The sequence below is a fragment of the Dendropsophus ebraccatus genome, chromosome 6 (assembly GCF_027789765.1).
Source record: "Dendropsophus ebraccatus isolate aDenEbr1 chromosome 6, aDenEbr1.pat, whole genome shotgun sequence".
NCBI classification, from domain to species: Eukaryota; Metazoa; Chordata; class Amphibia; order Anura; family Hylidae; genus Dendropsophus; species Dendropsophus ebraccatus.
In genome coordinates, this window is record NC_091459.1 from 104871038 (window position 1) to 104898555 (window position 27518).

General features: G+C 40.2%; 1 protein-coding gene across 1 annotated transcript in view; it reads right to left on the reverse strand.

The window, feature by feature from the left end:
- The window catches only part of NGEF (neuronal guanine nucleotide exchange factor), a 112020-nt gene that overhangs the window by 71182 nt on the left and 13320 nt on the right, over positions 1-27518 (reverse strand). Inside the window, exons 2-3 of the mRNA XM_069975515.1 lie at positions 26461-26788; positions 2139-2202 (exon numbers count right to left, since the gene is read on the reverse strand). Of these exons, the coding sequence (XP_069831616.1) occupies positions 2139-2202; positions 26461-26740 (344 nt within the window). The 5' untranslated portion in view covers positions 26741-26788. The remainder of the gene's footprint in view (positions 1-2138; positions 2203-26460; positions 26789-27518) is intronic.

Here is a 27518-nt window from a genome sequence, read left to right on the forward strand (position 1 = left end):
GATGTATGGGATCCTAAAACAGAAGGACAGTGGCATGGATCAGATTGTTATGGTCCTTTTACACAATCCGACATGGAGCCATGCAAGGATGCAAGTGAGTGCTGATCAGTGAGATTTGTGCTAGTTTGCAGTGACTTCAGAGGGCGCGATTATCCGCATGGCTGAGCCGCATGAACCATCACTGTATTGTGCGTGCGTCTATTTAAATATATGGCTGCACATGTGTTTACACTGGGAGATATGCGGACGATAGTGATAAATTTAAAGCCGCACTAAAGGTGTTTCCTGCTTCTCGGCTGATCACTCACATGGGCCGATCAAGTGCTCCTTACCCATAATAGGCCAGTGTAAAGGTGCATAAGGGACAGATAAAAGGTGACTAACAAGATCTGTTACTTGGTTAGGCTAGGTTCACACTGCATTTTTGCAATCTGTTTTTTTTTATCCGTTTTTTTTTTCAAAAAACGGATGAAAAAAACAGATGCATTTGTGTGCATCTGTTTTGATCGGTTTTTCCATTGGCTTCCATTGAAAAAAAAAAAGGATCAAAACGGATCAGTTTTTTTAACGGACACAAAAACGTAGCTGACACTACTTTTGTGTCCGTCAAAAAAAAAACAGATCCGTTTTGATCCATTTTTTTTTTTACAATGGAAGTCAATAGAGAAACGGATCAAAACGGATGCATCTGTTTTTCATCTGTTTTTTTTTTGCAAAAAACGGATGATAAAAACAGATTGCAAAAACGCAGTGTTAACCTAGCCTTATTATGAGAGAAAAATCAAATGTTTAAAGGGGTTATCCAGTGCTACAAAAACATGGCCACTTTCCCCCTACTGTTGTCTCCAGTTTGGGTGGGGTTTTGAAACTCAGTTCCATTGAAGTAAATGGAGCTTAATTGCAAACTGCACCTGAACTTGAGACAACAGTAGGGGAAAAGTGGCCATGTTTTTGGAGCGCTGGATAAACCCTTTAACCAGGAAAATCTAAAGTGCTTCTAGTTCCAAGGGGGTAATGTGTCTCATTCGAGAGACTATGAAACTGGTGTAGAAAGTCTTATAGACCATGTAATGCTATCTGGGGGAAAAAAGTATGCAAAGTAGTTTTTTTTTTTTTTTTTAAAGGAAAAGAGTTTGCTCTCTAGTGCCACATCTCAGAGGTAGCTAAACTGCAAGTCAATACTTGACCCTTTAAACACCCTTCAAACAAGACTTTGGGGTATCTGCCAAACCAAAATCTCCCCCAAAAAGGAAAAGTTATACATTCATAGACAGCTGCTTTAGGGTTTCTGTCCCTCATATGTACAGAGTGGGGTACTGGCTGGCAAGAAGGCCTCTGATTTGGCTCTATGGCGGTAAGATCAATAGTGTGACCTACTAATGTCCGAGCTTCAGAGATAAAGAAAACAATGAATATCACACTTACAACCTCTCTTTTCTGCACTAAAGGAAAACACAAGGTCATAAGAAACGCTAAGTGAAATTCTTGATAACAGAGACTGATGTGTTAGGAACCAATAGCGGATTATAATAGGTCAGTTTTGGGTGGTAGCCGGGAGCCCTGAGCTCCTGGGGGGCCCATGGCCACCTAAATAGACTACTTTCAGTGGTGTATTGTCATGTATTGTATTCTGCCATGATTTGCATTAAAAAAATTGCTGCTTTTTTTAACCACAATTTTGCACAAAGCAGGGTAACACTGCAGCCAGGAAACAATGCAGTAACATTAGAGAACATACTGAAGCGCCTTAACACGTGACTATGATGCCACCACAGGTCCTTTACTGTCTGCACTATGGAGGAAAAAGACTAACGCTTGTGCTGCCATAGTTACAGTGAGGTGGGGACCCAAGCTTGGTAAACAGCCCGGGGCCTATGGTAAAGTTAATCTGCCTCTGATTGGAACCCTGCCTCAAAACACAGCCTGTAAAATATAGAATATCTGCCGATCACATATGGATAATGTATGGGTGATCCAGCCTAGTCGGTGACTTATACTATTATATTGGGGTACTGTTTCCAGAACAGGAAAAACACTCTAGTCCATAGTCCTTTGCAGCAGCCATGTTTATCTGGATAGGACAGTATCACATGACCTTTGTAACTGTGGATTGCCTCATTTCCAGATAAGTGACATACCTGTGTTTAGTTGATGAATTTCCTGCTAGATGTCGATTTCTTGGGTCCCTGTATCCTTGTTGTCCTGTAATAGAGATAAGATAGTTTTCTTACATTTCATCAGTCCTACCAGAAGCATGAAACTTTCTATGCCCACAAGCATAACTGGAAACTCTTGGGTCCCAAAGCAACATCTTACACTATTTTCCATTTATATGAGTGGAGCCCCCTCTTGTCATCAGGTCCCAAGTGCACCTGCTTCCTCTGCGCCACCTATAGGTAATCCCATGTACACACAACTGCAAACTATTTCTACTCTTGTTTTTTAAAAAAAGTTTCTTCACTGAAAAATAAAATATGGAACTCACGTTGAATGCGAGTCAGCCCACCTCAGAAGCTTTTGCTTTAGGCTAGTTCATAGCTCTCTCCACTTGGCTGACAATACTTCAATCATGAGAAACTACTGAGGATATTTGTAGACTGATCATTTAACCCTTTCCTGGATAGTAGTCCAGAGGTACACACATTGTATACATTGTCAAGAGACAAGGCTGAATTATTATCAAATGACAAATCTGGTTCTAAAGAAGACACCTTATAAACTGGTTATCCAGATTTATTTATAGGCAATAGATGTGTTACAGTGTAGAAAATAATGCAATGTGAATATGTGACTATGAATCTGATTATTGTCACATCAAAATCTAGAAGTGAAGTCTGTGCATCCATATAGCATAAGGGATACAGTGTGTTACTTTAAATTGCCATGTGCATGAGATAAAAGGGATAAAAATGTCCACAGGCCCTTGCTACCTGGCAGCATATGGACACACACGCATGACTGTATAGGCCTAGCTGTGTTTGTCTCCTGGTTCTGGTTAACACGTCACAGTATTGAGGCAAGTTGCGGTCAATATTTGTTGCTATTTGGAAACTGAGTCATATATATATTGTGCCCTTTAGTCTTGGTGGATGAGTCATAATTGGCCTGTAATATAATTGTACAAAGAGGGATAAATGGCACAAACCCTAGGATCCAGGCAGACTAGAAGGTGCCATGAGGGGTGCTGAATGTCAAAGCCCATAACCATTCTATAAGTTCCTAATTAAAATAAATACAGTGGTGCCTTGGATTATGAGCATAATTCGTTCCGGGGCGGTGCTTGTAATCCAAATCCACTCTTAAACCAAAGCAAATTTTCCCTTAAGAAATCATTGAAATAAGAGAATTGGTTCCCCAACCCCAAAATAATGATTTTATATACGGAATAACATGTTAAACAAATAAAACAAACATTTAGAAACAGCTTAATATGTGATATAAGTTACTGTACAGTATAGCAATCAGCATGTGGTATATAATGTATAGGAAGTGCATAAACCTGATAACACAGCAGCAGTTTGTAGATACGGGATGGAACTGCAGATCCTCATTATGCAGTAGCGTAGTACAACAGGCTAGAATAGAGAAGCAGGGCTGCTGTCAGAGGTCTGTGTGGTCACATGATCACAATGGGGAAGGGGTGTGTGTTCACCATGGACCAATCAGAAAGTGAAAATCACAGAGCTATGCAGAAGGACAGTGACAGAAACTTCTTCATACAGCAGTGTGAATGGCTGAGTGTGAGTGCAGGCACATTATAGTAGCAGTGTGTTTAGCTGAGTGTAAGTGCAGGCACAATATAGCAGTAGTGTGTATAGCTGAGTGTAAGTGCAGACACATTATAGCAGCAGTGTGAATGGCTGAGTGTAAGTGTAAGCACATTATAGGACAAAGAACAAAAAAAGGGGGATCTTGTATCAGGCACTACACCAGAGAATAAAATAAAACATTTATTGCACTAAATACGACAAAAAACAATTTTGTTTTGAGAACAAAACGTCCTCTTCATCATGTTTGCACATACCTGATGAAGAGGACGTTTCGTTCTCAAAACAAAATAGTTTTTTGTCGTATTTAGTGCAATAAATGTTTGATTTTATTCTCTGGTGTAGTGCCTGATACAAGATTCCCCTTTTTTTCTTCTTTGTCATATTGATCATTACTGGTTGTTTCTTATCCGGTTGGGATCAGTGGCAGCAACTCCCGGAGATCCTCCTTTGGTTTTTCCACAAGTGATTCTAGGTGTTGTGCCCTCAGTACTCTATTCCTAACTCACCTAACTCCATTAGGTGAGTGCGTTTTTGCCTTACCTAATACGCAAACATATTCCTGTTGTTTGCACATGAGCACATGTATTTCTCTTTTTTCTCTGTAAGCACATTATAGTAGAAATGGAGAGGATGGGAAACACAAGGGCTGACAGAGACTGCAAGGAGCATAATGGAATGAGCACGATATATGTGGGCAAAGTATAGCAGCACTCTCTGTCCAGGGTGAGAGGGGATACAGCTATGGAGAGATTACCTCCACAATCCTGTCCCCTGGTGCAAGCCCCAGCCTGAAGTGGATCTGCTATGATTTTGAAGGTGAGGGAGACTTCCTGGGTCAGAGTACAGGGCTGTACACCACGCTGTGCAGACCATGACCCTCCCTGACTTTCTCTCCCACCTAGTACAGGGAGCTCTTAAACCAAGTTACAATTTTGAAAAACTGTAAGCTCTTCTTGCAAAACACTCTCAATCCAAGTTACTCTTAAACCACTTAAACCACTGTATTAGTATCAAGTATATTTATACAAGCCACAGATACAACGATTTTACCTACCTAGCTAGTGAAACAAAACCCACTCTAACCATTCTTTCAGGCAGACACTCTCATACTTGTAATTACTATTTTCTCTACCAGTCTCTGGTTTAAACATTCTAAGAGAGGGAATGTAATATTTTCCCCTAATCCCTGAAGACATGGAAACTTTCTTCTTCTAAACACTTTGCTCACAGAGAATGCAATATATTCAACCATTCAGTTAACCCTTTGAGACCTAACAATGTCACCTCCCGAGGTAGCCAATGTCCTGGACAGAAATCATACCTCCTATCATGGCCTTATCAAACAGAGGACTGAGCCATGGGAGTTATGGAGCACAGCGACACAGGTTCTGAGGGGACTACGTACACTCTCACTTGTTTTCTTAACAAGGTCATATCTGTATACGCTGATATGGCACAGGCATTTCTCGTAGTAAAAGAGAAGTCTTTCTTCTTACTGAGAGGAAAAAAACTTGATGGTTACTCTACTTTTATTGCTACACAGAATTTGCATTTGCATTGATTGTAGTGCAGAACACTTTAGGGGCTATTTATTATTAGCTTAATGTAAAAAAAAAAGTTGCACACTTTTGTGCTATGGCCAGTTGTGTGAAATGTGTTATGGTACTCTTATGACTCCTCTACGTCTGCTCTTGTCTGAACCAATGTTGCCACTGTGGGTCACTGGCAAGATACTCACCCCTTCCCCCCTCCTTTCCATCACATCACATTACATTACTCTGCAGAGCTGCAATCCCCCAATCCCCCCACCACACACACCACCGTTTGTCCAGTGTGTGAGTCCTTATGGCTGCTAGCTTATAAATGTGCATGCTGCCTGACACTTGCACAACCAGAAAGCACTGTCGGACCACTATGTTGCTATGCTGTTTGATTCCAATGTCATGCTGTGGATCCTGTCTCTGTATAAGTACTACTTACATTAAACATTTATTTAACAGCAGCCTGGCAACACAATAAACCTGTATATATCACAGATAACAGTATGTCCCTGTCTTTTGCAGGAGGGGGACACAGCACAGCAGAAACAGACTCTTTTTTGACCCCAGCACACTTGGGTTTCCCCCTCCCGGCCAACCAAGGTGAACTATGTATATACTCGAAAGGTAAAACAAAATGCAAACACTGAATTTTGCTTGACTGTATTCAAGTTGCAGCTGCTTTACTTTTTATTTTATATATTTTTTATACGCAGTATGCTCTTCGTATAACTTTCGTAAAACACAGATACAAAATGAAGGTACAGTAAATAAAAAAATACCACCAAAAACACCACATTTGTAAAAAACAAACAAAAAAAAAACATAAAAAATACTTTTGAAAATAAAGAATTCCAAACAAAGCTACTAAAATGCAGGTTAAAAAGACACTATGAGAGGGATATGTGTACATCAGTCTCAACGAAATCTCCGCCCATATGTTCTATGTCGGATTTACAGCCTCAGAACCCCATGTCAGTTCTGAGCTGGGGCAGAGTTTCACCATGATTTTGGCCTGCTTTACATGGTAAATTGGACTAGGTAGGAAGCTATGTCCCACCAATCACCCCTCTCCCCTTTGTGTGCCATGCTGCCCTTCCCTGCCCATCCATCCATCTGGTGTACGGGTTGTGAACCAGCAAAAAGAAGCTAATTTTACACAAATTACTTGATTTGTGCAAAAATCTGTGACCTAAGCATGATAAATTCCCCCCATTGTGTTTTGGTTTAAGGCATTCATTAGATCGATGTATATATTCTAGGTACTGTACATAGCTGTTTCTACTGCTGTTCCCATAGGCTTCTCTGTAGAATGGCAGCAAATTACATGACACTAACTGAACAATTCACCAAAAATACTTACCCTTAGTTATACATCTAAGACATACCAGATCCAGCATTGATGCTGGGGAAATTTTCTCACTATATACATCTAAATTTACTCATGGAAAAATATCATTAGAAGTGATGAGCGAACATCCCGATGTTCGGTATGAGATCCCAATCCACAAACATAAAAAGGATCAGGATCGTTTTGTGTTTGCCGAATATTCATGCACAAGTATTGAAAGTACAGTAGAAGCATACATTTCAGTCTATGCACATGCGTACAGATTATGAAGTGCAAAGCGTAAATTGCGCAGTTGCGTACATCGCAAGATAAACGTTTACACGTGCGAATATGTTCAAAAATGATTGTTATAACCATTCCGATCATCGAACAAGTTGAACGACGTATCATGAAACCAGAATGTTTCACTTATAAAGTCATCTGTAATTATTTGCTACAAAATAAAAAAAGTGTGGAGCATCTACCATTTTGGAGGATGTATGACCATGGTATTTACTATTCTAACCTCACAATCTGAAACATTTAGAGCAGTAAGTGCTGCATAAAAAGCCAGCAAATACAATTTACCATTTACCCTAAAACACAAATGGATCATAAACAGCCGCGCCGGAAAATATACATACATACATAATGGAGAATGTCAACAACTTATTGAAGGGAAATTAATGGGGACAAGAGGATTGCGCATCTTAGGTTTCCTGTTCACTTATTCCATTAAAGGTCATGTCAGCTGGGATCACCAGACCTGACAGTGTGAACAGTATGCAGAGTATTACAGTTAAATACAAGTGAATAGTAAAACAGAAGCTTCCAAAAGGGAAGCTTCTACCTAAGTGTTTAGAAAATTACTATATACTCCTTGGTATTCCATGTTTTGTGGTTTACTAAGTGGCATCTTTTGGGAATATTATGCAAATGGAAAAATATATGAGCCGGATAATTAAAGATGAAGCCTCACGAACACTAAAATTGTCAGGCAGCTTGGGGTGGGTGAGAAAATACCAAACAAGTAAACTCACCTGTCTAAGTGCCTCCGTTGTGCCACTCTGGGGTCTAGTTCACCACTGCCGACTGTCATCTTCAGCTGGAACCCGGGTAAGTCACGTACCCAGCTCTTCCAGCAGCAACATCACAGCACAGCTGAGCAATAGTCGGCTTAGCCAGTCAGTGACTGGGATGGTGTTCTGCCCTAGTCACTGATTGGCTGAGTGAGCAATCACTCAGCCAGGGTTGTGGCATTTCAGTTAACCCCGGCTGCTGTGAACGGGATTCGGGAGCATTGCTACAAGACTCGAGGAGGGGTGACTTTAGTGTTCGTGGGACCTCGCCTTTAAAGGGATAGTGCAGTGTAAAGTATTATTTCACTAAATAACACACATTACAAAGTTATACAACGTTGTAATGTGTCTTATTTAAGTATCTGGCCCCCTTCCTCATGTTTCCCACACACACACACACACACACACACACACACACACACACACACACACACACTATACCCGGAAGTGTGATGCTGTATACTTACGTATTTGCTGTCGGCTCCAGCCACGATCTTGGGACCGCTCCAGCCCTCCCTCATGCCGGCCCTCCTCCAGCATGTCATCAGCTGCTCAAACTTCGTCACACTTTGGGGTCTAGCGTGGGGGGGGGGGGGGGGGGGGGGAAGGGGGCCATTCACTTGAATAACACACATTACAATGTTGTATAACTTTGTAATGTGTGTTATTTAGTGAAATAATGCAATCGAATAGCTATTCGATCGAATAGTACGCTATTCGAGCTATTCGAATTTGTTTAATTATTCAAATGCCAATGCAGTAAAAATTTGATTCGCCAATAAATATGCAGGGGGAGGGATAGGCACTAGGAATAGGTAGGACTCTCTAACTGTGATTGGCTGGCTAAACTACGCCACCTCCTGAATATAAGAAAAGTGATTTCAGATTTGTGTCAGTTGCTGTTTGTTTGAAGCTAGAGAGGGACAGGCTGTACACCAGGGAGAGAAAGCTTTTAGGTGAAGTTGGGTAGAAGGGACCCACAAAAGCCCTTGTTAAGGTTAAAAGTATAAAAACCATATATTTAGAAGCTGTTGTGAGATAGGCAGTGTGTTCAGACATCTACTGAGAGTGTATACGGCTGTATACTGTGAGTGTGGGATAATAGCGGTTATCTTGCTACTACTGATTTGCACAATACAAAAGCATGGTAGACTATGGTAGACTATGCTATTATGTCCTGAAAATAAACAGCATACCAGTGTCAAATAGACCAAATGTGTTTGGTCTACTGAATTATTTTGACTGGCCATGGATTTCTGGGGCATAGGTCATAACACCTTAACGACAGTATCCTAATGTATACCCCCACAGTGTATAGCCTAAATGTAACATGAACAGCCCCTTACCTGATTCTGAATGTCCCACAAACTTGTATGGAAGAGTTAAAGGGGTTATCCAGCGCTACAAAAACATGGCCACTTTTTCCACTTTCTTGTCTCCAGTTCAGGTGTGGTTTGCAATTAAGCTCCATTTACTTCAATGCAATGAGTTTGAAACCCCATCCAATCTGGAGACAAGAGAATGGGAAAAGTGGCCATGCATTTGTAGCGCTGGATACAGTGACCCCCCCCCCCCCCCCCCCCACACACACACACACACTAAGTAATATATTCACACAGCAGTATGCAGTGAGCTGACGAGTGTTTCTGACAATGCTATGGATCATTCTCAAGCACTGAAACCTTCTGGAGAGAATTACAGTGAATTATAGAATTAAATGGGGGCAGGGCTGGTACATTAATAGTATAACAAACTCAAATAATTGCCGAAAGTGTACAAAAGAACATATGCAGTTAACAAAAGGTAAAGTAGCTGTTAGTGTGCTGGCATTTTACAGTTTTGGGGGCTTTTGGGCTATTATAACCCCCTCCCTATAATGCTCCACTCTGAAAACATCCTTGTAATATTAGGCAGTCACTGTAACTGTGATGCACTGGTATTGGGAAGGACATCTATGATGCCCACGTCCACTGTCAATGGTTTTCCCGATAGGACCTAATCACCCAAAGAATACCGACCAAATTCTGTTGGTACCACCTACTAAGAGTGACTTGGTTAACCTCCTAACAGTACAACCTTAATATTAGGCCTATGTGTTTTTCTCATGCTGCGATGCTGTATAGTATCTATAGTATCCATTTATTTGCTGTAATCACTTTGTATAGCAAGATTAAGGCACTGGGAAAAGAAAACAAGCAATCAGGGGAGAATTACAATAGTGCACAGGAAAAGTGGGGACGTTGTCTACACCTACCAATGAGATTGTGGCTTTTATATACCACCCAAGGGTAATACAGTATCAATATTAAATGATTTCTGTTTCTCAGTTTATAATGGTTTTCATCATATCAAAGTAGCAAGTTGTCCCCAGAAATAAGGTGCGAGTTAATTCAGTATAATGCTGCTCCACCTCTGTTAAAGGAATCTATCACTAGGTTTATGCTGCCTTAAATGAGGGCAGCATAAACTAGTGACAGAAATGCTGAACAGGACGTTGTATTACTTACATCATTCTGCTCAGCTGTTCTCCTAATATGCAGGAGAAAAGGATTTTGTGTACACCCCTACCTCCACCCTCCAGCAACTACCCTCAAGGCCCTATTACACCAAAAGATGTCTGACAGATTATTTTAAAGATTTTTTTCAGCTAAAGCCAGGAATGGATTTGAAAAGAGGAGAAATCTCAGTCTTATCTTAACGAACTGTTCTTGGTTTATAGTCCGTTCCTGACTTTGGCTGAAAAAATCTGTCAATCTGCCAGACATCTTTTGGTGTAATAGGGCCCTTAGATAGGTCACCATAAACCTACTGACAGAGTCACTTTAAGGTAACTGTGATGGTAAAGTATGCTGCCCTAATTATATAAAGCAGGGTGGGCACCACCAATCAGCGGAGGATATAACAAACAGGATGCTATACAATCTAAAGAGTAAAAGAGAAGACATGCAAGAATGTGCACACCCAACAATTACTAAATAAAATAACTTTATTGACAAAGACATAAAAACAATTAAGCCCATAAGAACAAACTATGTGGTACATAAACATGTGCACCTCAATTACATAAGTCACCAACAGAGCAGGGAGCAAGGCAGCTAGGAATAGTATAGTGCAGTATACACATAGATTGTAAATACAACAAGCAGGAGTCACTCTGTAAAGAATACAGTTAGCTCATTGGGTGTGTGGGGGGGGGGATAATTTAAGATATATTTATCTGCATATATAATGGCACTATAAGTATTTTTTTAACTCACTTACAGTCTTTCTCAACACTGATGCCTTGGGATCTCAATGGGCAAATATGACCCTGCCTGGCAATTATGTTCTTGATGGAATTCAGTAATGGAGGCATATTAATTGACATATATAAGGGGAATGTAGGGGAAATTATGGCGACATAGACTAAAACATGATATCCAATATCTTCTTGCCCTTTCTGTAACACAGGGGTACACACCTTGTGGTTTCCCAGCTGCTTAAAAACTATCATCCCCATCATGCCTGTGCACCCCTGATGTAACAAAAAAACTTTCTTAACACATTTTTAATCAATATTATTATAATGTAAAATACATACTTATACATGTACACTTGGAAAATTGCTAAACATCTATCTCAAGACAGATCAGCTCACTGAGGGATCAAGTTATATGCTGCCCATGGAAGTTTTTGGAGAAAAAAGGAGGGAGGAGCAGGTACTTTAAGGTAAGACAGGGAGAGAGACACATAGAGACTATGCGAAAGGAAGTAATATATCTCAGACCGATGCTAGATTCAAATCACAGCTGGCACTGCTCATTACTGCTTTAAAATGTCTTCCATATTGCTGCTGCTTCTGAGGGCTTGCTATAGAGATAAAGAGGAACAGGATCTCCTTTACTGTATGTGTAAAGTGTATGGGTGTGTGACATCATAGCAGCTATTCTATAATCACTAGCTTAGGGATAGCCTAAAATGAAAGATGAAGCCTATAGAGCAGTGCTGATAAAAATAAACCTATAATCCTTATAAAGTTATATAATGGCCAGAAATAGTGCTACTCCCTATACACAAAGATGACAGCTTATACTGAAACATTTCTTAAAAGGTTAGTGTCCTTTTAATTGATTGGTTTTTACATTCTTCCACTGCTGGAAGGCATGAAAAATAACAACCATGAATAAGAGAATGTGACAAAAACCAGATGCGTCTAACTTCATGCATGTAAAGCTGATACAGCGGTAAATCCCCTGAACTGAATGTAAGAGGAAACACCAGTAGCTTTAACATATGACACGTATAATCCAGCCTGAATCCATACTAATTCCAGTATACTGTTAGCCTGCTGTTACCACATAGGTTCAATCCCGCATTAGATAGGAATGGCAGTAAGTACACTAGGTAATACCATATTACTGTTTAATAAAAAGCAATGATAAAACATCAGTATAACACTGCCCCCCCCCATTCCTGGCACCCCCACCAATCAGCTATTTGAAGAGATGCCAGAGCTCCAGGATGTAGCGCATCCGCTTTAGTATTTACCAGACACAGCACTGTACAGTTAGTAGTGGTCATGCCTGGTACTGCAGTTGAGTTTTAGCTGATTGGTGGAGGTGCCAATAGTTGGTCTCTAACGATCTATTATTGATGGCCAACAATTTTAGAAAACTGGCTACATACAAGAGAACTGACAGAAATATGTAGGTAAACGCTGCTGTACCTGGAATAGGATTGTGCTAGTAACCATGGCGGTCAGACCCTCAATAACCACACTGTTTGGATAGGCCGGCAATATATATTTACAGTAAATGAGCTATGTCTGACACATATTTCTACATTTTCACATGACTGACAAATATCTGAAATAAAAAAAAGACACAATACCTGCACCAGGTCTGACCAGTTATACATGTGCTCCATGCTTTGTTCTGTCTAGAAAATACATTTCCCAGCTATCACCTTACACTTGTTTTACACAGGTAACACACAGTGATTAATATGTCTGGGTACGTAAGGGTTTATTCAGACCGCAGGACGACGCAAACATTTAGAATAATCCTTAGGCTACACAACATACTATTTTTTTAAAAGTTTAAAAGTTCTTTTGATACTGCAATAATATGCATCAAAGTCAATGGAACAGCGGTCATTGTTTTCACACAATGCATTAAACAATGGCCAATGGTCATTGTTCAATACACTGTGGGGAAACAATGGTCGTTGTTTTCCCACAGTGTATTGAACAATGACCATTGTTTCATTGACTTCAATTTCTATTTACAATGACGTCCCTTATTGCCGCAATTTAATTGACTTCAGTGCGATGCATTGAAGTCAATGGAATGACCGATGACAATTATTTTCGGATGTCTATTGCAAACAGCGGACGTTATATTTTCTTTTCAAAAACAGAGAGGAAAAAACGTTGTGTGAACATAGCCCAATGCAGTATGAATAGAACGTCCGTAGTTTTAATGGAATACAATGGCTGTTCTTTTCAAAAATAGTACGTTGTGTGAACATAGCCTCAGGCCATGTTTCCACTTGGTATGGAACTGGCTGTTCTGTGACCCAGCCGGGTCTTGGAACAACTGGTGTCAGAAAAGATCATCCCGGATGATCTTTACTGCCGCTGAATTCCCCGCTGTACACAACGGAGCGCGTGGCCTGAGCTGCACACTCCATTGTGTGAACTGACAGGGTTTTCTGCGGCCACTATTCAGTGACATGTCAATTTCTGCCGGCGCCGCTAGGGATCCCGGACGAAGTGTATACACTCTGGCCGGGATTCCTTAGAATGCAGCACTACATAAGTACCATAGAAATCACGGCTGTTGTTACAATGGCTGTGATTACTACGTTACTTTCGTAGTGTGAACATGGCCTCAAACTGTATTTCTTTGAGCACTGCATAGCAATACATGTACTAGTTGTCTTGCTGTTTTCAAAGCATGAATGGCAATACATTTATCTTAGACTGTATGAACTAGTTATAAATATAACTGAGAATGTGACAGATCTGCAGGAAATAATTCTGACATTTGTGGAATTGCAGTAATGGGGCTTGTTAAAGAGGTAATCCAGCAGAAAAAAATATCTTGTGAATCAACTAGAATCCGAAAGTTATACAGATTTGTAAATTACTTCTATTTAGAAGTACTTATTAGCTGCTGCATGTCCTTCAAAAGTGTTGTATTCTTTCCAGTCTGACACAGTGCTCTTTGCTGCCACCTCTGTCCGTGACAGGAACTGTCTAGAGCAGAAAAGGTTTTTTATGGGGATTTGCTACTGTTCTGGACAGTCTTTGACATGGACAGAGGTGGCTGTAGAGAGCACTGTGTCAGATTGTAAAGAATCCACCACTTCCTGTAGAACATACAGCAGATGATAAGTACTGGAAGACTTGAGAGTTTTTAATAGAAGTAATTTGCAAATCTATATAACTTTGAGTGCCTAGGGCAGCAGGAGCTGTTAATACAGCCCTAATCCCAGAACCAGGTAACTTCTCACAACTAGGACCTGAGAAGATGAATTAATACAGTTAATGAATATGTGTTTTTACAGTCACTCAGCCGCACCTAGTAACATCTCCTGTGTGTACAACAAGCACATTCTTTACAGTTATGTAGTTCACTATTTCCCACAAAGATATGAAACTATATATAGTATACATGGACGTGGACATTGTACATTGACATGGATTTCACAAATCACAATGTTAAAACTATGGAATGAACCGTGGACTCTACACAGCTATTTGCCTTTCAGTGTCTTTGGAACACTCAATGACTCAATGCATTAATGGTTTAACATAGCCCTTAAAACCCTTTATAAAACCTATAGTCAAACACTTCATTAGAGGAGGTGCCCATTAAACATTCTTGAGTATGAGGCTGGTTTCACACAGCTGTTTTTTAAAATCTGCCACTGTAGTTTTTGCGCCAACAGGAACCAACAGGAAAGAGAAGTACAAGTCCTCCCTTTTAGAGATAAGCAAAGCGAACCTGCGAACCCAGATTTGTTTCAAACTTTGCAAAAAATTTTTATTTGTTACCGAATCTAACTTCTGCAAAGTACAGAGGGGTTCGGCAAGATGGATGAGCTCATGTAAAAAAATAAAACATATTTTCACTGGTCCATGGCCCCCTGGTCTCTCCTGGTGTCTTTCTGGTCACGTCCCAGTGTATTCTATGGTGAAGGCCTGCACAGCCAATCATAGGCTGACTAGGATGGGACAGCACTGCAGCCTATCATAGGCTGAGCGGGCTCTCTCTCTTGTCTCGGGAGTGAAAGTCCATTAAGCCAATCACATGCCATGGTGCTGTCCCATCCCAGTGAGCCTGAGATTGGCTGAGTGGGCCTTCCCCGTAGAAGACGCCGGGATGGGACCAGAGAAAAAGGACCCCAAGGGAGTGTGAACATGTAAGAATAAGGGGTGGCTTTAGAAAACTCATTAAAATAGCTAAAAACCTGCAGTCGTTTAGCTGTTTTAATATGGTTCGTTAAGGTTCAGTTTACATTAAAGTTTGGTGAACCTGCCGAACTGAACTTTTGAAAAGTTCAGTTATGTCTACTCCTTTTATATTTTCCATCCTATTTTAATTTACTTCTGGCTTTGGGACAATAACTCCTGTGGCAGTTTTCCAAAAAAACATAAGAAATCAGCATTAGCTGCACTAGAGAATGGAGGAGCATATTCCTGCATTACACAGAAAGCCATTGATGGCACAATAGACATATTGCCAGTCCGAAGGCCTCATTAGTCACCATTGCCAGAACACCATATTTTTGGTCAGGTAGAAAATATCTTGCCGCAGTCACCAAGACCGAAATGTAGTCAATGCTCATGCATTCTATGGCTATGTTCACACAAAACGTCTTTTGAGCTCCGTTTAAAATGAAGTCCATTATTTTGAGTCTAAAATAACAGACGTGATTTAGCTGCCTGTCCTCCCCTTAGTGCAATGACTGGTGTTTGCACAATTTTTTAGTTTGGGTTTACTAATTGCCCTTTGGATGCGGCTTAATTGAAAAGTCCATTGAATTTAATAGTAAAAACGGAGAAAGAACGGTGAGAAAAGAAAAACTGTGTGTGAACTACTAATAAAAAACGTCCGTTGTTTGCAAAAGATGTCTGAAAATAATTAACGTTCATTATTTTCACGTCCACTGCAAGAACGTCTGTTATTTAATACACTGTGTGCATTGGACATCTGTCTTCTCATTGACTTCAATGCATTGTCATTGCAGTAAGTTAAATCGCAGCAAAGACGGACATTTTTTTAAATATGAAAATCGGCCATCTTTTCAATATTTTTGACATTGTGTGAACATAGCCTAAGGATGTGCAATGATGTCTAACAACATAATGATGGGCCGGAGGATGAATTTCCTTCTATCTTTCCCATGACCTTAGAATATTATGATGGTCAGTCATTCATAATGATGATCTTTAACACGGACGCATTTAGACCAATACATATATCATATAAGAAAAGAGCACCAAAAGCAAATCTAACCTAACAATAATATCTCTTTACATTGCTAGAACATCACCATTAACATACTTATATTTATTAGAGGTAATGATTTACTGTACAGATCTAATATATATAGAAAAAGATACGGGGGCACTCACCGTTGTGATGCGTTGTCTTTATTTCAAGTGCAGGTTAAAATACAGCAAACACATCTGTGGCGGGCTTGGACGCCAACCACTATTCACAAAAGCCATGACAGCCGTTTCACACGCATGCGCTATTTTTAGGTGAATAATTGGAACGCATTTCTATATTTTTTTTTCTTTTGGGGCACTTGAGAAATCAAGAGTCATCATTGGACCAGTTCTACTGGCCCCTTTTTGGATAATAATTAAATTTTTTACCCATTTTTCTATTTTTGAACCAGTATTCACTGAGGGAATATTTTTTATATGCAACTTTTTTTTTAATCTGCCTGTTTTGAGTATTCACCCAAAAGTCCCCCCCCCCACCTAAAAAATCCTGCATTAGCGCCCAATTTATAATTTGCAACTTTTAAAAACATCGCACAAAGAGGTGCTAGCCTACGTCTGGTCAGTGCCATGTGAATATGAATTTTTGCGACTTTTTCTGCGACATTTTACTTAGATTCATTCACTATGGCAGTGCTATATTTTAATGAATTAATCCTAAGATAATGGAACAAAATATTCACCAATCCCCATTAGAAGAGTCAAACTCATTAGACTCCTTAGTAAATGTCCTCCAATGTGTGATAAAACAAACAACGATACCGTATGTTTGATACTGGCCATAGTACCTTATATGTCTGCTACACAAAAGTATGAGGAAAAACATATACAGTACAATGAAAACAGTTTGGTTGACTATGATGCAATTTTAGACAAAAGCTGTAGGGAAAGGGGGCAGTCTGCTAGGCCGTGTCAATAACATGGTGGACATCGTGAATGCTGCTATTTACGTCAATAGGAAAGTAGATGTGTGACACTTCAAACTGCTTAAGAAGTTTACCTGGAAAAAAAAAGTGCGGCGGAATCTCTTGGCGCTATACAAATAATAATAATAATAATAATTATTATTATTATTATTGTTTATGTTAACTTAACTATATGTCATGTGAAATTGTAAAATTTACCATAATGTATGTAGAACTGGTTTGGTATACTGTCCACCATATTTGAGTGTTAATGGGGTTATCCAAGATTAGAAAAACAAACATGGCTCCTTGCTTCCAAAACAGTACCACTCGAGCTGTGTGTGGTATTACAACTCATATTCATTCACTTTAATAGAAATGAGCTGCAATACCACACCCTAACTGAAAACAAGAGTGGCGCTATTACTGGTAGAAGGTAGTTATGTGTTTCTAAATCTGCATTACCCCTTTAAGACTATTCTTTTCTCCCATTTCTGATCAGCAATTCTATAGCGCTGGAATGTGCACAAAAATCTCTTTTCTAAATAAAGTTGATTCTTTGAAATAAGTGCAGTGACAGGCAGTCATTTCCACAACTCAAAGGCTTCCAGCGATCTATTTTGTACTTACTAAAGATATGTTTAACCTGTTTGTGTGACTGATGTTGATGGCATTCTGATAGACAGCTATTCTACATAAAGGCAGTCACAGAGAAGTGATGACACACTCCCTGCCACACACACAGAACTGGTAGTCCTGACTCACTACCATGTAACATGTCAGACACACCTTATGGGGCTTGGGGAAATCAAGATAGTCAGAAAATGGAGTATTAGCAACTGTTCACATATGACTAAAGTCTACATATGTGGTATTCCTTAGTAAGCTGGTAGTAAGGTAATATGACGTATACACCAGACCCATTAAGGGTGAGATCACACCTACAGGATCCGCAGCAGATCCGCAGCAGATTTGATGGTGCAGATTTGATGCTGTGTTTAGTTATTTAAATGAAATCTGCTGCGGATCTGCTGCGGATCCGGTAAGTGTGAACGTACCCTAAAGGGGTTTTCTGAGAAAACAAAAAAATGATATGATTCCCTGTGTACTAAAACCAACAAAGATTGTATACACACCTCTCAGAACCTGTGCCACTGCCACTCATGACTCTCCCCACAGCTTTCCTCTTCTTTCTGCTTCTGAGGAACAAGAGGGCAGACGCGGAGACTGGGAATTGTCAATGTGGCAGGGGCATGGGGAGGTGAGTATGCGGTCTTCATTGGTTTTACTGCACAGGGAGGCATATATAAGAGAAAAAGACATTTTTGCCTGGAAAAGGACTGAAAGGACTGAAAGTAGCTTTATTAGTGACTATGTTCAGTCAATTTTTAATTTTTTGTGGGACTCCAAAGCACAGGCAGCCATACTTTGAGTCCCACAAAAAACTGTTCTAGATTATGGTCAGTCCATTAAAACCGTATAGTCAGTCCAACTAATGCTGATACTGATGTATACTGCTGCATACTGCTTGTCGACGTAATACACAAATGTAGCCTGTTTTTAGATGGTGACATGGTAAGCAAAGCTCTACTGAAAAGACAATTGTCCTGTCCGATATAGTCATTAAAGGCCTAATCTTGTGCCTAGCAATTTTTCACTACTTTTTTTTTTTCCTCCTTTTAGTTAATAGGTAAAGTTTTTAATGGACTATAGAACGGATTAGCGTATCTTTACATATGAACACCGTATATCTGGCTATAATAATAGCAGCTATCCTGCTGATTTGCATTTTCTGTGAAGCAAAAATATATTATGTGTCATACTGACAAAAAAAACTAACTAAAAATGAAAATGGGAACGAAAAATGGGAATGAAGATTAAATAGTTTACGCAATACCGATAACCGAGCTGTGTTCTCTGAATACCATAAATTAGGCAGTGAGTTTAGAACCGAGCAGATGTCTCACAAAACGTGTCTGATACCAGTTGTGACACTAGCACCTTCTAAGTGTTTATGGTAGTAACTCAGGAGTGTTTTCACGCCTTACCGAATAATTGTTTTCACATTACACAACAGATCCGATTTTAGCAGCGAACCATTTATCCAAAGCTTATACTAAACCAAGGTGCAGCCGGCTGCAGAGCAAGTGAACTGGATACACACATCATAGCTAATACTCCAAAAAATGGAATTGTCTATTCTCCGTCTATAGCCAAGGACAGAGAACAATACTATGATGTGTCAGCTCTGGGGATTTTATGAAAGTGATGAAAATCTAGAAGAGCTGTAGCTACAAACCAAGAACACAATAAGGAGTGGATTGTAAAATCATACAAAATACTTAAAGTGGTTCACTGTTTAAAACATAGTTGTCCTCTATCCACAGTATATGGACAAGTAAGAGATTGCGGAGAGCCTTACCTCTTTACCCCCGGCGCTCTGCAGACCGGCCTCCCGCCCTCTGTTTTGAATAGATCCACGGTTGGGCACGTGACCCTCAGCTCTATTTATTCTCTATGGAGCTGCATGGAGCTGTCATAAAAATCTCTGCTGCTCTGGACAGTTCCTGTCACAGACAGAGGTGGCAGCAGAGAGCACTGTGTCAGACTGGAAATAATACATCACTTCCTGTAGGACATACAGCAGCTGATAAGTACTGGAAGACTTGAGATTTTTAAATAGAAGTAATTTACAAATCTGTATAACTTTCTAGCACCAGTTATTTATTTTTATTTATTTTTACTGGTGTATCCCTTTAAAGATTTTTTACTGAAACTTGTTTTTTTTATCTAAGTTTTTCTACTTCTGATTGTAATTAATTTTTTTTGTACATTATTATGGAGACTACCATCTTGCCTGAGCTGTTTTATCAGTGTTTTGAGAAATGCTTTACAGCAAACCCCATGGTTTAGAGAGAACTCCTGGGCATGTATGGTTACCTTTATAGGGAGGGGGCTGAGTTATAAGCAAGAGCTATTTTTGTGTACCTCTGTTATCTATATACTCGGGTCACCTACTACTGTGCTCCTCTCTGTGTTGATCACTGCTGGAAAATAATCAGTACAGAACAGGAAATCTCATTGAATTACACAGCCCCATCAACAATGTAAACAAGCCCTAATCTGCTAGATTGGCGCTTGTTTACTAAGCATATTACACGACTTGACTATCATGCAACAAGGGCTGCACGGACATCCACTGCTCCCCACTGCCACCGGTGAAACTTTAGAGCCAGTCTCTGAAGTGAGAGGCCCCTTAACCAATCACTGGCCATGGCTGTCTGGGGCACTTGTCACTTCAGACCGGCTCTGAAGTTCCATCCACGGCTACAGGGAGCAGGTTAACATATATACCTTTTTTTTTATACAGTTGTCAGACGCGCAACATTATCACACGTAACAATGCAAAATCGGAGGCCAATGATTTTGGGTCAGGACCAAAAGACACGATCATGGCACAGAGTGACAATCTGCCAAATCGGCCTTAGGCATAATGGTAAGCCAAGGGCATACACATTATTCTCTAGTAATAGCCTATGCTACACTATATAAGCAAAAAAAAAATCCTGGAGTGCTTCTTTAAAAAAAAAAGGGAATTCCAGTCCCATGAGAACATAAGTGTCAGATAAAATGTGTCCATGGAAAACACGAGACATTACAGTGTTATCATTCTATCTGTTTCTAACAATAATTACAGGGATTCCAGAGTCGACCCTTTGGAGATTGGCATTCATTGTGTTATGGCTTTTTTTGTGTATATAGAAATAAATATACACACAACAGTATAAGAAAAAAAAAAAATCTCAGAGCCCTATAGGTATTGAAGGCCTTGTGGTTGTAGGTTTTTGCTATTTATATTTTTTTTCTTCATACTAGGGCTGGGTCCAGCAGGGGAGACCACGATGAGCTCAGTGTCTTCCTATCTGAGCCGTTATTAGAAAACATGTTTTTAGCTGATGAGAGGATAAGGAAGGTTAATTATTGTTAGAAACAGATAAAATGATAACACTGTAATGTCTCACGTGTTTGCCCTGGACACTTTTTATCTGACACTTATGTTCTCATCAGACAGGAATTCCCTTTTTTTTTTTTTTTTTTTTTTTTTTTCTAAAGGGAAAAAAAGCACTCCTGGAATTTCTTTCTTTTTTTTCTTTTGTCTTTTGTGCCTACTTAGTGCAGCATAGGCTATCATTAAAGAATAATGTAGAGGTTCTTGTGTATTTTGTGTATTTTTTGCACCACTAGTTGTACTTTGCTATGACAGGCTTAATTTTTGCATAAAGTATGCTGCGAAACCAGAAAAAAATTAAATGTGTGGTGAAATTTAAAATAAAATGCAAATTTTTTTTTTATGTGAGGAGGTTTCCTGTTTATGCTGTTTGCCCCAGGGTAAAACTGACATGTTATACATATTCCTCAAGTGAGTACGATTACAATGATATGTAACTTGTGTAACTTTTATATTATTTGATGGCTTTTAAAAAATTAAAACCTTTTTTAAAAATTAAATGTTCCTTAAAATCGCTCCATTCCCATGCTTATAACGCTTTTATCCTTTGGTCTATGGGGCTGTGTGAAGTGTCATTTTTTGCACCATGAGCTGTACTTTCTATCGGTACCTTACTTGCATATATGCGACTTTTAATTACAATTTTTCTGGATTTAATGCGACCAAAAATGTGCAATTTTGCACAGGAATTAAATAAATTAATAGTTCGGGCAATTAAGCCATTCTGTGAACAAGTGCATTTGTTAGTGAAATATTGCCACGAGGAGTAGAGATTAGAAAAGCTTGAGTACACTTGGGTTTCTCCTAACCTGAACACTCTGCATTTGATTACTAGTAACTATAGACGTTGGATACAGCCCTAAGGCTGCCTGGAAAACATGAATACAGCCATAGGCTATGCGTTGCTAAAACCAAAGGGAGAAGCGATTATAATAGTCTCTTTTGTCTATACATGCAGAAGGGAAAATGTTATTTTGGAGTTATATATGTAGACACAAAATAACAGAGCAGGCCATTTATAGGCATGGAGATGAGTCAACCAGCCATTCAACCTCTATGAAAGCTTACACAATTAATTCCCTGCTTAGAGGTTTAGCATTGTCGTCTCCTTTCTAGAGGGTTTTTCTCTCATTTACATTTACACATACTTGCCAACAGTCGTAAATCCTAGATAATGGGCTGCAAACGGGCAGTGTTAGAGGAGAAGTCTACTTACCTTTCCACGTGCACGTGAAATGCTGCTCCACAGGCCCCAGGACCCCCGCTGGAAGGGTTTTCCCCCCGAGTTGTGATAATGTCACAACAAGGGGGAAAATGCTGACCCAGCTAATCGACTGCCCGCTAAGCCAATCAGTGACTGCGGTTTCCCGACCCAGTCACTTACTGGCTCATTGTCCTGTCTATCAACCAGTCATGATGTAGACTGAAGAGACAGGGGGAGAGGTGAGTAGTGATATTTCATTATGTTCCCCTCTGCCCCTTCAAAGAATTTTTACAGTATCGGACTTTTCCTTTAACCCCTTAATGACTACGGGCATACATGTACACCCCCGCAGGCTGGACCTTAATGCAAACGAGCGTACATGTACGCCCTGCCAGGGGGGCCGTACTATAGAGCGAGCTCAGGAGCTGAGCTTGCTTCATAGCAGGTAAGGACCAGTCGCTATCAGCAGCTAGGCCCTCACCCTCAATGGCGGGATGCCACGATCATGCGGCAGCCTGCCATTACCCCTTATTTAAGTGTGAGTGACAGGAGCAGTGTGTCTGCAGGGGTCCCGATTCGTAATCCGCCCATGCATAGAATGGAGTCTATGACACGGGCGGAGACGTCCGCATCAGTCCACCGGCGGCTGAGCTGGCGAGCTGCGGAATGCTTGACGAGTTATCTGTCGCCATTCCCCAGTGTGTACGCACCCTAACTCACGGACATAGATGACAATAGACAGACTCTGTCCCCTTGAGATGAATGTATAACATTACTGAGTGTGCTTTGTGACCTTTTAAGAGGTCATTTCACAGAGAGCTGCTATTGCCTTGTATTGATGCTATCTACCTTACTGGTGCCACATGTCGCTACAATGCTGTATGGTTCACTTTACACCACAAATAGGAAGTCTGAGCTTAGTTTTAGTCGCAGTGGTGAGCATGAAAACTGGAAGATGACAGGATCCTTTTTAATATAGATAGAAAAATTTGAAAAAAAACCTTGACAAAAATTCTTTAAAAATATGTTTAACATAAAAACATTATTTTAACAGTAAATAATTTTCTGACGAAACATTCCCTTTAATGTAAACTCCCCAAACGTGTACGTTTTATGAATGTGCATAAATGTCCTAATAACATTCAAAATGCAGGTAACTATGTTTATGTCATTAGTTTCATATTCCATAAAGAGGGGAGTTTGGCCTTTAACAGAGAGGTACTGTATCGGGTGGCCTCACATATGTGGTCATTCTCAGTAGAACTGTCAGATTCCTATATATCTCTCCCTTATGATCCATAAGGCTCATAGACTTCAGTGAGAGGTGCAGAAAGAAGAGAGTGTCATGGATGCTAAACTGATAGAGGGGCCCTTTATAGCCACACTTCAATTGTGTCCAGCTAGGAAACAGGACTACACAATGTATATCTGTGCTGATTTGTACATGGAACCCTTACTAATTTCTGTGTCCAAATCAGCCCATTTCTGCATAAAAATCTTTCCCAATGGCTTCAAGTGGCAAAATCCATACAGCACCGAACAATCCGTATGTTTCCACTTGCTATTGCAGCATTAGGGACCATTGACACCACAGAATTTGAGCAGAATTTCAAGCAGAGTCCATGGCGCAGGGTCCGCTTGAAGTTCCGCCTGTCCCATTCATTCAATAGAATGACTCGCTCCGCCATCTGCCCTGAAGAATCCCCATGCCTCACAAACACTGTTTCAGCAGGCTGTAGTCTTGTCATTAAAGGGTTAATAATGCTGTTGCAATCTGTATCACACAGAACACTATATGGTCCACATCTAGAAATGTAAATTATTTGGATTAGGGCCCTATTCCACCGAACGATTATTGTTCAGATTATCGTTAAATCGTTTGAATCTAAACGATAATCGTTCGTTTGAATAGCAGTTAACGACTAACGACCGAACCAGAAATCGTTGATCGCTTAATAAGACCTGGACCTATTTTTATCGTTGCTCGTTCGCAAATCGTTCGCATTGAATAAGGCATCGTTCGGTCGTTTGCAGTAGATATGACCGCAATAGCAAAGAAAAAACGATCGCAAATATGATCATAAGTAACGATTATCATTCTATGGAAATGAGTGACTGATTTCAGGTCTTTCGCAATAGTGGTAGTTTGATATTGTTTATCGTTAACGATTATGCAAACAATAATCGTCCGGTGGAATAGGGCCCTTAGTCATCTGTTAAATGCAAGTTCTATTTGCACAGATTAAACAGAACATGCAGACTGCACAGACAAGGTATGTGGACAAGTCTGTAAAGTCCCATCAGTCTCCAACATTATTTACAAGGCCGGGGAATACTACTGCTGGATAATAAGATATGAAGGGGCTAGTAGTGATGGCCATTGTGAGAGGACGCCCACCATGGTGCCCACCATAAGGTGACATCATATATCATTGTGTCATTTGGTAGGCAGACTATGAAGTATTTACTTCTATAGGGAGATGGCTCTGTATAACCTGACGATACAACCATTAAACATAAAGCACCATTAATCTTTTATGTGGCTGGAGAATCCTTCAGCAACCCAGGCACAGAAGTTAGGTAAGAGTTGGACTGGAGTTCATTGGGGTTACCAGAGAGAATTATTCAGAGGTTCTATGCTTTATATGTTACTTGTAAATCAGCCTTTAAATGAGCACTAAGGTTTCAAACATTTTGCCTACATATAATAGCCCATGTGATTCCTAACTTATTTGTAAATCACTTCATTTACCAAAAATTACTCCTCATCCCTTAAAAACAGCCCCAAAGTCCTCACCACTAAGGCTGTATTCACACACCCGTAGTGCAGTCCGAGGCCCGTACTATGAATGTGCATCCATAGTGCTCCATGCTTCACGGAGCACTACGTTCACACTCCATTACCCTAGCGATCCGCGATGCAAAAAACAGTCCGTTTTTTTGCGACACGGATCGCGGTTCAGTATACATGAACGGGGCCATTGAATCACATTGGTTTTATGTTCTGTCCACAATTGCGTGCCCGCAATCGCAAACAGAACAATGGATGTATAAATTAGGCTTAAGTGTTTCAATTCTTTGCAATCTTCTGTCACTGCTTGTTGTCATGGTATTTCTGTCTCGCATAACAAAGACACCCAGGACAAAACACAGGAAGTGGGGGGTGGGGCTTAGCATCTTCAATGTGAAGGAGAGGGAGAGCACTGGGAAAGCCTGCAATGCAAGCTGATCCAATTTGCTTGCTGAAGGATTTCCACATATAGAAACATAGAAGAGTGTGGGCAGATAAATACCACTGGGTCCATCTAGTCTGCCCTTTTAGTATTCCCTTTCATATTATCTTAGGATAGATATATGATTATCTCAGGCAGGTTTAAATTAGTAGATTTGACTACCACATCTAATGGAAGTTTGTTCCAAGCATCTACTACTCTTTCATTAAAATATATTTTCATGTTGCTTCTAAACTTTCCACCAACTAACCTCTGAAACAGCAGAATAACAGCACAACATAATCCTTACTGCTGTGTCATGGCATAGTGCTGGTGAGAGTGCTCACATAAAGATCAGGGCAGCTGTCTCTTGTGTAACTAGGGTACATACTGAAGTATATCTACAAAGCTGCTGTTTCAGAGGTTAGTTGTTCCTGAAAGGTAAATCAAGGCTTCCTACTAATTTCCCACCACCAATATAACGATCAGAGCAGCTGTCTCTTGTGTCTCTTCTCTTCCCCTTCTATTCTCTGCTGCTGTTTATGGCAGTTTTGCTTACACAGTGTCTTGCAAACCCAGTGCAGTCAGTAACCATTTTCTCCTTCATGTGCCATGTAAAGAACTTACTGTGTACATCATCCCCCAGCACAGAATAAGCATGCTCAGTGCACTTTCACCAGCACTATATCATGGCATAGCAGTAAGGATTGTGTTGTGCTTTTATTGGCTTGTCCACTAAGGGAGTAAGCGCTTGTGTGTACTGACCCCTGACATAAAGAGGATGAAAAATAGTTGTGCACTGGGGGGTGCTCTCCTGTCCACCCCTGACCTAGATACAATTGTAACCTCTGTGCCCGCTGTTACTGAACAGTATTCAAGCTACAACTGAGTAATATTTATACAAGTTTTCACTTACCAGAATTCTGAGTCTCTATTTCCATGGACTCCCTGCTGCTTCCCCTGTCTCTTCGATGCTTCCGTGCCCTCACTGAAGTATAAAACCGAGAATGTCTGCGGATGGGGATGTAACGGGGCTGCTCGCACCCCTCCATGTTTTCTTCATCACCTTCTTCCCCTTCCTCTGAGACCTGATGCTGCTTCATACTAAAGGCCTGTGATGGTGTTCGTGTGCCATGTCCCATTGCGCTGTTTCCTTCCCTAGTTAAACGCCTCATCTCTCCACCTCTCTTTAACATGTGATAAACAGGATATCCGTCTTCATTTTATATACCATTGCTGTAGGCCTGAACCAAAAATACACAAAGGCAAATATTAAATGCAAATACTAATTTCAAATTTTTCTATATTTTTTTTTTTTTATATCTTAATAATCACATTAACTGCCTAAAGTTGTGTACAATGTGAAGTTTGGTGGGGGATGACCAGTAACAAGATGGATGATCATCATAATGAGAGCTTTAAAGAGTTAAATGGATACTCTGGAGAATATATAAATATATATTTTAATCAACTGGTGTCAGATGTTATACAGATTTGGAAATTACTTCTCTTAAAAAAGCCTTCCAGTACTCAGCTGCTGTATGTCCTGCAGGAAGTGGTGTATTCTTTCCAGTCTGACACAGTGCTCTCTGCTGCCACCTCTGTCTGTGACAGGAACTGTACAGAGCAGCACCAAATCCCCATAGAAAACCTCCCCTGTTCTGGACAGTTCCTGTCTCTACCAGAGATGTCAGCAGAGAGCACTGTGTCAGACTGAAAAGAAAACAACATTTTCAGCAGGACATACAGCAGCTGATAGGTATGGTAAGACGTGATATTTTAAAATCTATATAACTTTCCGAAACCAGTTGATTTGAAAAAAATAAAGATTTTTGCTGGATAAACTCTTTAAACATAATACATCATTTTCTGATGATACATTCCCTGTAAAATTGAATACCATAGTACCATAGTGGTTAGCACTACCATATACTAATATTAGTAGATCCCTGCTTCCCTTCACACAGCCATCAT